This window comes from Macrotis lagotis, chromosome 1 (genome assembly GCF_037893015.1).
Source record: "Macrotis lagotis isolate mMagLag1 chromosome 1, bilby.v1.9.chrom.fasta, whole genome shotgun sequence".
NCBI lineage: Eukaryota > Metazoa > Chordata > Mammalia > Peramelemorphia > Peramelidae > Macrotis > Macrotis lagotis.
Window position 1 is genome coordinate 689,598,407 of NC_133658.1, and position 12,326 is coordinate 689,610,732.

General features: G+C 33.4%; 1 protein-coding gene across 3 annotated transcripts in view; it reads right to left on the bottom strand.

Moving 5' to 3' along the window:
* The window catches only part of MAP3K20 (mitogen-activated protein kinase kinase kinase 20), a 219,088-nt gene that overhangs the window by 57,692 nt on the left and 149,070 nt on the right, over positions 1-12,326 (bottom strand). The window contains exon 12 of one of the 3 annotated variants that reach the window (XM_074215696.1): positions 16-7,617. The exons of the other annotated variants lie outside the window; for them this stretch is intronic. Coding sequence (XP_074071797.1) covers positions 7,246-7,617 — 372 coding nt within the window. The 3' untranslated portion in view covers positions 16-7,245. Of the gene's footprint in view, positions 1-15; positions 7,618-12,326 lie in introns of those variants that run through there. 3 annotated transcript variants of the gene reach the window in all.

A 12,326-nucleotide genomic window follows, 5' to 3' on the forward strand; every position in this document is an offset into this window, starting at 1 on the left:
GCAACCCACTTAACCCTGTTTGCCCTGCCAAAAAAAAAAACCCTAAAAAAAAAGAGTTGGTAAGGAAAAGGTGTCTGTTTATTCAGCTAGTGTAGCAAATTATTAATTGATAATAATTTGTGGAATCACTTAGGAATCATTTATGGACAAAATCTTGTGTTTTAGTGAGCAAACTGATTTGGGTGCACAGACTTCTACAAAAGAAGCTATAGGGGCAGCTAGGTAGTTAGCACCAGCCCTAGAGTCAAGAGGACTTGAGTTCAAATCCAGCCTCAGACAACTAATAATTACCTTAGCTGTGTGACCTTGGGTAAGTCACTTAACCCCATTGTTTTGCAAAAAAAAAGCTATAGAAAATTAGTTCACATGATTTCCAAATGTGATTTTTCTTTTGGATAATTGTATATTTAGTGCTGGTCTGGAAACTTTTCCAGACTTTAACTGTGCCTAATTTCAGGGATTATTTGGTGACTCCAATGGAGAAAATCTCCAGAATTAAGACCCTAAACATTCCTATGCTGATTTTACATTTCATTGTGATCTTAATGCTTGAAGATCTTTTGTGATAAATGCCACACAAAGTTTCCTCCAGCATTTTTAGGTAATGATAGAACTCAAGCAATTATAGGGAATGGTAGATATAGCTATTAGGATATAACTCTAAAAAGAAACCAAGTTACTGATATATATCACAGATAATTAATTATACCTATATTGATAAGCAACTTTTTCTTGGGGAAGGATTTGAAAATAATTATAAAAAAAGAATTGCTGTTATTTTGACATATGCACACACCATCCTCTAAGATTGTGGTATAAAATTCATATAGAAATGGGAGCCACTAATTCACATTTATGGATCCCTGTAGGCCACAAATTGACTGAGTTTTAAAATGTAATATTATTTATTCTTTATTGTATTTTATTTAATAAATATTTCCCCAAAACATTTTAATCTGGTTTTAGATACACTTGGGAGTGGTGTGGGCAGTATTCTTGCTGTGTTTGACACCTCTGAACCAAGAGACCTTTTTATGGAGATGGTTATCAGAAATTGTTTTTGGTACCAAAGACAAATCAATCAACAAGCATTTATTAAGGACTTATCAAGAATTAGGAACTAGTGATACAAAAACAAAAATTAAACAATGCCTTCAATAAGCTTACTTGCATTCTAGAGGATTCTAAAGCTCCATCAATATAAGCATAAGACCGTGAATTGAATGTTAATAAGATATAGACCTTAACTTTTAGGAATTTAAGCTGTCAAAATATTTGAATATCTAGTAGGATTACACTGAATATAGTCCTTCCTCTGAATCACTCTGAATGAGCCACCCTTTTTGATGAATGAGGAGAAAAGAGTGCTAAGTTCAAGGCAGTTTTTAATTTTCAGTATAAAAAAATCAGAATGTGTGTTGGTGGAACATCAATTTCATTTTACCAATATCTATAATTTGAAAGACATTATACCAGGTACTGGGGGACAAAAAAAAAAGACAACAAAAAAGAAACTACAAGGTGGCCACCCTTAAGGAGCTCACAGATCCAATAAGAATGATAAGAAATGTACATCAATATGCATTGACTAAAATAGAAAGCTCTTTATGAGTGATAATTTAAAAAAAAAGAGAAAGAGAATCCATTTACTTGGGAAGAGGATCAGAGAATTTTTACTGGAGAAGGCAACCTTTGGAATAGGCTTTAAAGAAAGAGAAGGATTTTGACAGATGGAGATATGGAGAGCTTATATTTGAGGCAGGGAAGTATAGAATGGGACTGGAAAATAAATGATAGATCAATTTGATTGGAACATAATTGCATGAAGGGTCATGATAGGAAATAATTTTGAAAAGAGAGGCTAGAATCAGTCTGTCGAAGGCTTTAAATGTTAGACTGTAGAGTTAGTAATTTGTTCTCAGGCAATGGAATGCCACTGCAGCAGGTTTTTGAGAAGAGGAGTAACATGGTCATATTTATATCTTAGGAAAAAATAATTTGGCTCCTTTGTAAAAGAAGAATGGAGAAAGAAAATCTGGAGACTGCTAAGATCATAAAGCTGTCAAGTTAAGGGGCCATTCAGTCCAACCCCTTCATTTTCCAAATGAAGAAACTGAAACCTAGGGAGTTTTCTGACTTTAGATATTATAACTTTTCCCTTGTACTGTACAGCTTCCATAATTACCTAGTATTTGTTGAGCAATTAGCATGGGTTAGGTGTTATAGAGGATAAAGAAGAAAGATAAAAGGAGGATATTACCTTCAGGAGTTTATAGACTAGTTAGGAAAACAATACTAACAAGTATCAAAAGGAGATGGTGTTTGGTTAAAAGTTAAATTGGGAAGTTCAATAAAATGGTTTTAGGAGTTCAGGAGAAAAGAAAAAAACATAGGCTATAGTAGTTATAGGAAGAGGTAATTAGATTGGGCCTTAAAGATAGGTAGGATTTGGCAGAGAGAAAGATGAATAGTCTGGGCTAAAGGAACAACAAAGGCAGAGGCAAGAAGAGGTAAGAAGAACTTCTTGGATAGTGAGGACATGGAGTAAAAGTTCATTTTGCATTAATAATGTGAAATCAATTTTGGTAAATTGGATGAAACCAGATTTTGGGGGAAAGTTTGAAAGTCAGGAAGCAGATAAGTCTCCATGTTAAATGTCTAGGTTAATACACTTTTTGTACTTTTTTATGTCTTTTTGAAGAATCCTTATACTTTTGAAATTTCTATTATTCCATTAACTAAATATGCTGCCTTCTATGTTCAATATATGAAAGCAACCTTTTTCTATTCTCCTTCCCTCTTTAATAAATGATGCTTGCAGAGGCTACCAAATACATGTACTCACCTGTTTTAAAGAAAAGGAAGAGAAGATGACTTGGGAATAGATTATAAAAGCTAAGCTGGATCAAAGAAAATACATTTTAGACATGCTTGTGTTACCAGCTGAATCCAGCTGTAAAGGCAAATCATTCCCTTTCCCAAAACACAAAAACAAATGTAAAATGGAAACTTTTGATCAGTTCAAGAAATAACACAGAAAACTGAGGACACATTTCTTGTGATTAATCTAGATTTTTCCTTCTCCAAGGGAATGGTATGGGGGTGCAAGTGATCTATACAGATTCCAAATGCTGAGACAAACACAATCTAGAAATGAACATGTGTTGGATGCAATCTTATTTATGGCTGAATTTGTAGTGGTCAAAGACAGTAATTTTGGTGCTATTCTTGTGAAGAATTTAGAAGGCATGGAATAGAATGTGTCTTTTGAGATTTATAGAAATGAGGGTCTTAAAGATGACTCATTTCTAAACCCTTAAATGAGAGGCCAGTATGCCCCAAAGTTTGGACCCCTGATTGGTAGAACCCATTGGAAGGCAGAAAAAATTGAATAATATGAAGCCTCATTGGGGGAAAAGGCTGTCATGTTTTGAAATGTCTTAGAAAAGATATAGTGGATTATCACTTTCATTACATTCTTCATCATATATTAATGCAGTCAATATAATTCTCTTCAACTGGATTCATGAGAGACATGGTAATATCCACTGTTCTAGATGTTTCTTTCACCTTTCCAATGAGATACAAGGAAAAAAAAATCACCTGATTCTCTACCCTAGTATCATATCAGTTCATTCATTTTACTGATATTTTTTTTTTAAACTTCATGCCTATATTCACTGCATAGAGGTTGGGGGGGGGGAAGTAGTAAATCTGTGACAATCAATCCCTTTTGAAGGTGTTTGGGGATCCAAGCTAACACAGACACTGCATACACAGCAACACATAACCAAAGAATTTACTGTCAAAATGTTTATTGCAAAATAGAGTTTTAGAACAAAGGAAAGCAAAGGAAAAAGTTCACATCAAAATGAAATGTATGACACCATTGAGATTACTGAATACATTGCTGGTTTTGTATTGGAATATTAAGTTCCTACTAGGAAGTAAGACAATGACGGAAAAGTCTCACCACACAAGACTATAATTTCATGCTCCATACAGATTCTTATACAACATTCTGGCACCGGCCTTGCTCAGAATAATATCCCAACAGAATGAGAGAGAGGAAAAAAAAAATTTTTTTTTAAAAAACAACCGTGAAAATGCCATCGATTCAAAGCTCATCTGACCACACTTAAAGAGTATAAATAGTATCATTTTCTATTATTTAGTACAAAACTTTTTCATGAGTGCAAAAGCAATAAATGCAGTGTACTGTGTCTGACATTAAAAAGGTATTATAACATTCAGCACACAATATAAAATATTTAATAGAGGTGCTTGAAACTAAATCTGAAGTTAATATTCCTATGCCAGAAAGCTCCACACAGGTATCAGAGTGCGCACACTAAGTTGAATTCTGGGGGAGAAAATGAAATGTTTTGTCCTCCAGATTTTCCTGGTAGTGGCTAATTTTACATTGTAGAAAAATGCTGCATGTGTGCCCATCAAGCTACATTAAAAGGCAAAGAATAGAATAGATTGTCTCTGAGACAATATTTAAATGCTATCCTGGAAAAGAAGTCCTTTTCAAAACCTGTAAAAAGGTGCCTGATTACAGAAAGAAAATGAACAAAATATATAGGTGAAGTTGGGTAGCCTCAGCAATAGTTGTGTAGTGTGGTCTTACTCTGACATGTGGCAACCTATAGCTAGTATAATAATATTTAACTTGCAATAACTGGTTTTTTAAATTATCACTCATAAAATCTTTACTTCTTTGATTTAAAAAATAAGAAAAGAAAAAGACAAGGCCAAATCTGTAGTATTACTATGAGGTGTTGTTCTGGGTCCCACATATTTTTGTCTTCCTTTGTATCCCAGTACTTTGCAGAGAGTCTGAGACATAATAAGTGCAAAGTAAATGTTAATTGATTGTTTGACCTGGCAATTAAGTCCCTTGAACCCAATGAGGTTCAGTGATGCATATCTGAACTGATTAAAGGGTTATATGGATAAATTTATATGGAAGTGATCACAAAGATCACCTAGGGCAGTCCCCTTATTTGACAGAAAATGAAATTGAACCCAGAAAAATCTGGCTACTTTCTACAATTCACATAGTATACAACAGAGCAATGATTTTATCCTAGCTTCTTTAATAGCAAATAAGTCCAAATGCTGCCTCTTAAAAATGTGACTGATTAAACTACTTGGTGAAGTTTGATAAACTAAGGTCTTTATCATCGATCCCACAATCTGAATTGAGTCTTTCATCCCTGGTGCTGGTATCAAATATGGATATTTTTTGTTAAAAAGTAATAACTACAGGGAAAGGCAGAATAAATAACAAAGCTAATTCCTTGAATTTCCTCCTCTGAGAACTGAGGATTCACTATAATTGAGAATGAAACAAGTTGGATTTTGTTCTTCCTCAGAATCTAAAATACCCCACTTTCCCTTGGAAATTAGTTCTAACCCTGTTATTCTTGGTGCTGAGAATATAAGAATTATAGATTTTCTTAAATGTAGTAGCTATTATTTTGAAAATGCATGTTCTCACTTTGGCAATTTGATTTATTACTCCTGAAGAAGTAGAACTATGGTCACTCAAATATGAGTGTAAAATTATCAATGTCTTCCTGAATAATCTTATGAATTAAGTCAAAAAATATTAATATCTACTCCAAATGGAGAAGCTGGCACAACTTAGATCTTTTTTTGTGGGTATTTTTAACTTTCTAAGGGTATAGGAACATCAAGGTTTTAGAGACTTGATTTCAGGCATATATTAGCTAATGGGATTGGAAAGAACAGTCAATATATATACATACATATATATATATATATACATATATATGTATAACTAGTAACCTTTATAATAGTCTTTTTTTTTTTTTAGGCTTTCTTAAGGGGGGAAAATGGCAATAGCCATTGGCATTTTATGAGATTTAGTTACAAGAGAAAAAATAAATTTCTTCATAATTTAGTCTGGAAACAGATTATTAACACTACTTCATTTAGGAAATATCTTAGCTTTGCCAGTTTTCTTAAGCAGCCACCAGAAAAATAAACATTAGCTTCTCTGTACAAGCTCTGAATCTCTGAGTCATTGAAGAAAGAAGCATAGTAGCTTACAGATGATTCTGCGCAAGTGTTTGAGAACCAAATTAGTGATTAGGCCATGGTAGAGAGCTATTCAGATACAGAATCTGGTGCAATTCCCCCAAAATAAATATGATCATCTTTCCTTTGAATTTTATTTCATAATGGTTAATTTCTTCTGAAAAATAGATTCAGAATTCAAGATTACTTTCCATCCCTACTGACCACTGAAAGTAGGGCCATGTTTAGGGCCCAAAAGGCTAGGAAGTAGTAACCCCATCAATAGGAGTTTTTTTTTCTAATGCATAAAGTTGAATTAATTTACATTAAATATAAGCTAACTTTTAGAGGAAAGTGCACTGATGAAGCTTGTAGAGATAAACATAAAAGACTCTAGCATTTGCTGTCACTTTCAAAGATGAGTAGTCTTCACTAACATGTTATTGATAAAATTGCTCAGGTTTTACTTTAAGCAACTGTATTTCAAGAAGCACTAGGGCACTTTGGGATAAGATCCTATACAAATAGCAATTTGGTGTTGAAAATGTTCTTTGTTTGGGTATTACTGAAGATAGGTATTTGAAACAACCTTCTTTGATCTCAGGTTCTTTTGTCAAAAATTTCAGTCACAACCAAGCATTTCTGACATCACCAAGTATTTTCATACAAAATAAATATGTAATAAATTCACTACTCTGATTTAAGAATAGTTTAACAGCAGAAACAAGTATTTAGGTTGAAATAGGAGCCAGGAGCACTTACTTGAAATACAAATATCTTTATCCATAGTAAGAGGGAAATAGAATTAAGCCAAATACACAATACAAAACACTCTTGTTTCAAATATCTTAAAATGTCCTCAGCATGAAAGTCAATTGTGCTTTTTTTAAGCCACAGAAATTTCTGTAATCAGGCACCACATTACAGTTGAATTGTGAGCTATGTCTATTTTTTTTTAACATTTTTCTTATTTTCCTTCAAAATTTCATTAAGCAAAAATAAATCAGTAGTAGTCTAAACAGAGAGTGCTGCCATAGTAAATGTGACTGGCCTAAAAAAAACAACACAACCCACAGTGTTTGATTTTCCTCCTTGACTGTTTTTTCATATAGATCAAGATTACAAGGTTTATTTTCCTGAACATTTAAAATTTTATTGCTTTGCTTTCAGGCTTAAGAGAATTCTGGATTTCTGATTTCATTCACTACTGTCATCCATGTCATCCTCATCACCGTCATCATCATTGTCACCTTCTGACATGTCAAATTCACTGAACCCCAGGGCCATGTTGATTTTCTTTCCCCTTCTCTTAGATGTGGTTTTGGAAGAATTCTGCTTGGCTTGCATGTTTATCTGCATCCCCGAATGCAGGACAGCTCCTGCTTTGTTCATTGAGAAGACATCCCCAAAGCCCATCACCATCATGGCCTGTAGACTTTGCTTCATGCCATCTCCCTCCCCGTTACTTGTTGCTGTGATTTGACATGACATCTCTGCACTGTTTGATTCCTCTGTCTTAGATTCAAAGTAAGACTCCTCAGACATTCTTGCAGCAAGAGGCAAGAGAAGCTATCAAAAAGGAAGAAAGGACAGAAGTAAAAAAAAGGAGAGTTAAAAACCAAACTTGATTGAGGAAACAGGCACCACAAGATAAGCTAGAATTAAACAGAAGGTAAAATGGTTAGTGAAATGAACTCAGGGACTAAAGAAGGAATTCATTTAAAGTCTGTTCATTTCATTTTTGCTTTGTTCTTTACAAATGACAGGACAACATTTATGAATAACCAAAAAGAACACGATTTCAAATGAAAAAGTTATATCTTTCCAAGCCTCCATTTTGTTTACACAAAATGGCTTGACGGCAGTCTTAGTTTCTGTTCATTTCACTTTACCATAGAATTTTTTCATTTTAATTGTCACACTTAAAAGTGAAAAGAAATAGATGGAAAATCCCAACAAAACCAAAGAAATCAAGAAAGCCTGGCCCAGAGCAGAAAGGTTCATGAAAAGGTGCAAAGACAGTTCAGCAGGCAAGAGAATTTTGGGGAATCAAGGGCAGCCAGACTCTTTTCTTTTTTTTACTTGTTGTCACATTTGGATATGGGCTAGAACTGGAAAAAAGAGATTTCCCCCTTAACTCTTTCCATTTCTTATGTATCTGGGGACATTTCTGATTTAAATAATTTATTTGACCACAAGCATTGGAATATTAAAAAATGGTGATTGTTTTCTTGTTTAGGTTGAATTTGATGGCTACTGAAGTCCCTTCCACATCTCAAATTCTAAGATTCTGTTAATATTCTGCATATTTTGTCTATGTCATTTAAAAATCATAAGTAAATGAATAAATAGCCACATGTGAAAACTGAGAAGGAAAGAACAATTTAGAATTTTCTTATCATTTTCCTCTAACCCTACCATTTTCTTCTATTTCAGACTATCTTTTAATAGTGTTTTACTCTAAGATGTTTTCTGTTCGTGGTAGTTATAAACAATGTTTTGTCTATGAAATATACCTCTCAATAACCTATTTGACTCCATACTGATAATCATAAAATAATAAAGGGTAAAGTAACTCAGATCTGGCAAAGTTACTGTCTCTCTTTCAAGAAAGTTAACCAAATTAGGATTTACAGCAATTTAGGACTATTCCAGTATTTAGGTAATGTTGTGGTAGCACGGTGTGCAATTACTGTCCTCCCAGAATGACCTTTATATTGTGAGTCTAAAAACTGATTTTCCAATCCTTTCATTAAAGTTATATTTGAGTTTTTGAATGACATCTTATTCTATTAGGAAAATACTTCTAGAGATGTCAATACAAGAAAGTCACTTCATAGAATCCAGCTGAAAGACTGCAGTGATGTGGAAAAATATTTTTCTTTAAGCCCTTTTGCTTTGGAAACTGAGTATTTCTCCTTTTCAGTCAAATTTCCCAGCTTCCCTAAGTGGTTTTCAACTATTAAGTGCTTAAGAACAATCTTCACTCTTTATTCATTTTTAGGAGTCTTTCTTATTTCATGCCATAACAGACTATAAAGAAATTACAATAGATCATTCTGAGTTGCCTTCCTAGTATATACTAGGTGCTCATAGAAAATATTTTCCTATTAATAAAGAATAAAAAGAGGAATTCCCTTATTACAATATATTTTGGCATATGACCTAGTCTCCACATAACAAACAATGACTTGAAAATTAATCCCCTCAAATAATTGTAGAACTGACAGTGGGATAACCAACTTATCATTATTCATAAAGGGGTAAATGCCTTTTAGAGAATTCTACTGCTTTTATTCAATTATGCAAAGATATTTCCCCTTTATTACTCATTGTGGCATGGAAGTAACCTCTAGATTCTCAAAGGTCATATATGTCAATAGAACACAAACTCCTCCAAGCTAGACAAATTTTGCATGTGAGATTACTAGCAAACTGAATGCAGGATCAGGCTAACTAAGTGAGCAGAAAGTCTTCACCAGAAAGTTGGTTATCAAATTGGTCACCAGTTCTTTTGGCCATAACAATTCATGAAAACATCATGCAGTGCATGGAAGGTCTTTGATCTGATAGCACAAATTAATAGAAGTCTAAATTTTTTGAAGTATACAAGAATTGCCTAAGTGAAATTTGCCATTTTTGAGGAGAAGTCAGTTAATTAGAACATCTAACCATTGTCACAGCTACTGCTTTAAATCTGTATTTTTACTTTCTGAAGTTTCTATTATATACACTATATTTGTTATTAAATGGGAATTCAGATCTATGCTATACCCAAATGAAATACTTGTTAAATACAAACTATTTGAATAAAAACATTCTTTCCTTTCAGCAGATCAGCTCTCTGTGGAAGAGGTAAGCCAAAAGAACAGCACAGAAAACTTATGCTCTTGATTCTAAAAGGGAAGGGTGGGGTGGAGAGAAAGGATAAAAAGAACATACATGAAGACTGCATCTCTTTCTGATCAATACTGGGTGACATTCATTAGCCCATTTACATTATTGAAAGCTTCCTTAAGTGGAAGCAAGTTATTGTAAACGAATAATGCCTAGGATCATAAAAGCATTTGTTTTCTTATCTAGTACAAGACTAACTAGTCAGAAATAGTGTTATTGTGTTAAGACACAACCCCAAATTCTTACCATAATCCATGCCAAGAAACTAAGCAAAAAAGACATCTTAAAAAGTCCACTAAATTATCCTTCTAAGTGACTGAAAATACCTGCTTACAAAATAGGATAAAATCAATTTTTTCCAAGTAGGGTTTAATAGCTTAAAGTTTCCATATATTTAGAAACATTATCTCTCAAAGCAGAGAGCTGATCTCAAAGAGTTAGGAGGACCTATATTCAAATGTATCCTCTAACACATACTGGCTTTGGGACCCTGAGCAAGTCATTTAACCTCTTAATGCCCAGTACAAGTCCCTAAGACCCTAAGACATCACTTGCAGAGCAAGTGAAGATCTTCATTGGTAGAGGGAATTAATAATGGGGAGTAATAATAATTAATAGCAGTAATAAAGTGATACAGTCAGTAACAACAAAACAAAACAGAAAAAAATACACTCATTTGGTAAGAATTGTTCTTGCCATCTTAGAAATAAAGCAATTGACCTAATCATTTGAATGATCATGAACAAATGACTCCCTTGTGTATCATCTTTAGGCCACAAGGACTGACTTTATAAATAACTACTATAAGTTTAGTAGCAATGGGTCCTGAAATGGTATCACCCCAATATGAACTTATTCTTTTCTCTCTTCTAAGGTCATTGCTACTATAGTTTAAATGCCCTATATTTTAAATATTCAATAATAGATTAATGAAATATATTTCAATGTTACTCTGGTAGTCCTCATGGTAGTCAAAGATAGAAGCAGCTAGGTAGAATAGAGAGAACTCTGGACCTGTAGTTAGGAAGACCTGAATTCAAATACAGCCCAGACACTTACTAGCTATGTGACTCCAGGTAAGTCACTTAACCTTTGCTTGTCTCCATTTCCATTTTAATGGGAATACTAATAGCACCTATTGCCTTGCACATAGTAAGTGCTATGTAAATATCAGCTGTTATTCTTATTATATTAAAATTCTTACTTGTATTCTTACAATCTGTCTTTTTAAAATACTAATTTCTTATAATACAGTAATAATTTTTAACATCTTTTCAGATATGACTTCTTTGTAATTAGTAAAAAGCAGGACTATGTGCATTCATTCTGAAAAGCTTCTTTCTCAAAATTCTGAGAATCAAGTACAAGTCATTTGTGTTGTTTAACTCCTTGTGACATTGAAGAAAAACCATACACATGCCTATATTCATTTAGGAGAACTATATTAAATGTATTTTTAACATGGAGACCCCTACTATGAACAGAACATTAGAGAGGTTAGGCTTCCTAATGGTTTTCTTTTTAAAAGTGGGGGAGGGGAAAAGGGAGGCAGAAGGCTTGGATTTTGTTTAAGATAGCTTAGATCAACTACAAATTGAAGGAAATTGAATGACATGCTGTATTTTCATCAGTTTTGGAATTTAAGAAGGAAAAAATCCTGCTTATTACAAGAAAATAAAAAAAATAGTGATAGTGATAGGTTTGATGGTCATACAAATAGCAGCTTTATTGTTTAAAAAAGATTTCCCAAGCGGCAGCAAGGTGGCGCAGTGGATAGAACACTGGCCCTAGAGTCAGGAGGACCTGAATTCAAATCCAACCTCAGACACTTAATTAATACCTAGCTGTGTGACCTTGGGCAAATCACTTTACCCCATTGCTTTGCAAAAAGCAAAACCAAACCGAAACAAACAACCCCCCAAAATATTTCCCACATTGCTTCTCTGAGGGAAAGCAGATTTGTAAAAACCAAGATACTTTAGGTGAATCTACTTTTTATATCTCTCTATATTTTTAAATTTCTGACCTCTGTGATCATATTAATACTAATGAATTGCACCATGAACATTCAGGTTGGGTTGTCTGAGAAAGTTTATTAGTTCATATTTAAGATATTTGGGTAAATATAGAAAAAGGAGAAAAAATGGTTAAATTTTAGTTCAGCTATTACTCCTTCTAGCAATGTTGGTTTTTTAAATGTACAAGTTGCTACCAAGCTGTGTTGGTAATGAACTAGTAAATCATCAATGAGATATATTAAGATTTAATCAGCATTTAAGAATATTTTCTCAGAATTGAGATTTAGCAAGTGATGGGAAAATAATGTTAAAAAAACTTCTTATCTATAAAGATACTAACTGAAAAATAGTTTTCAAGGACAG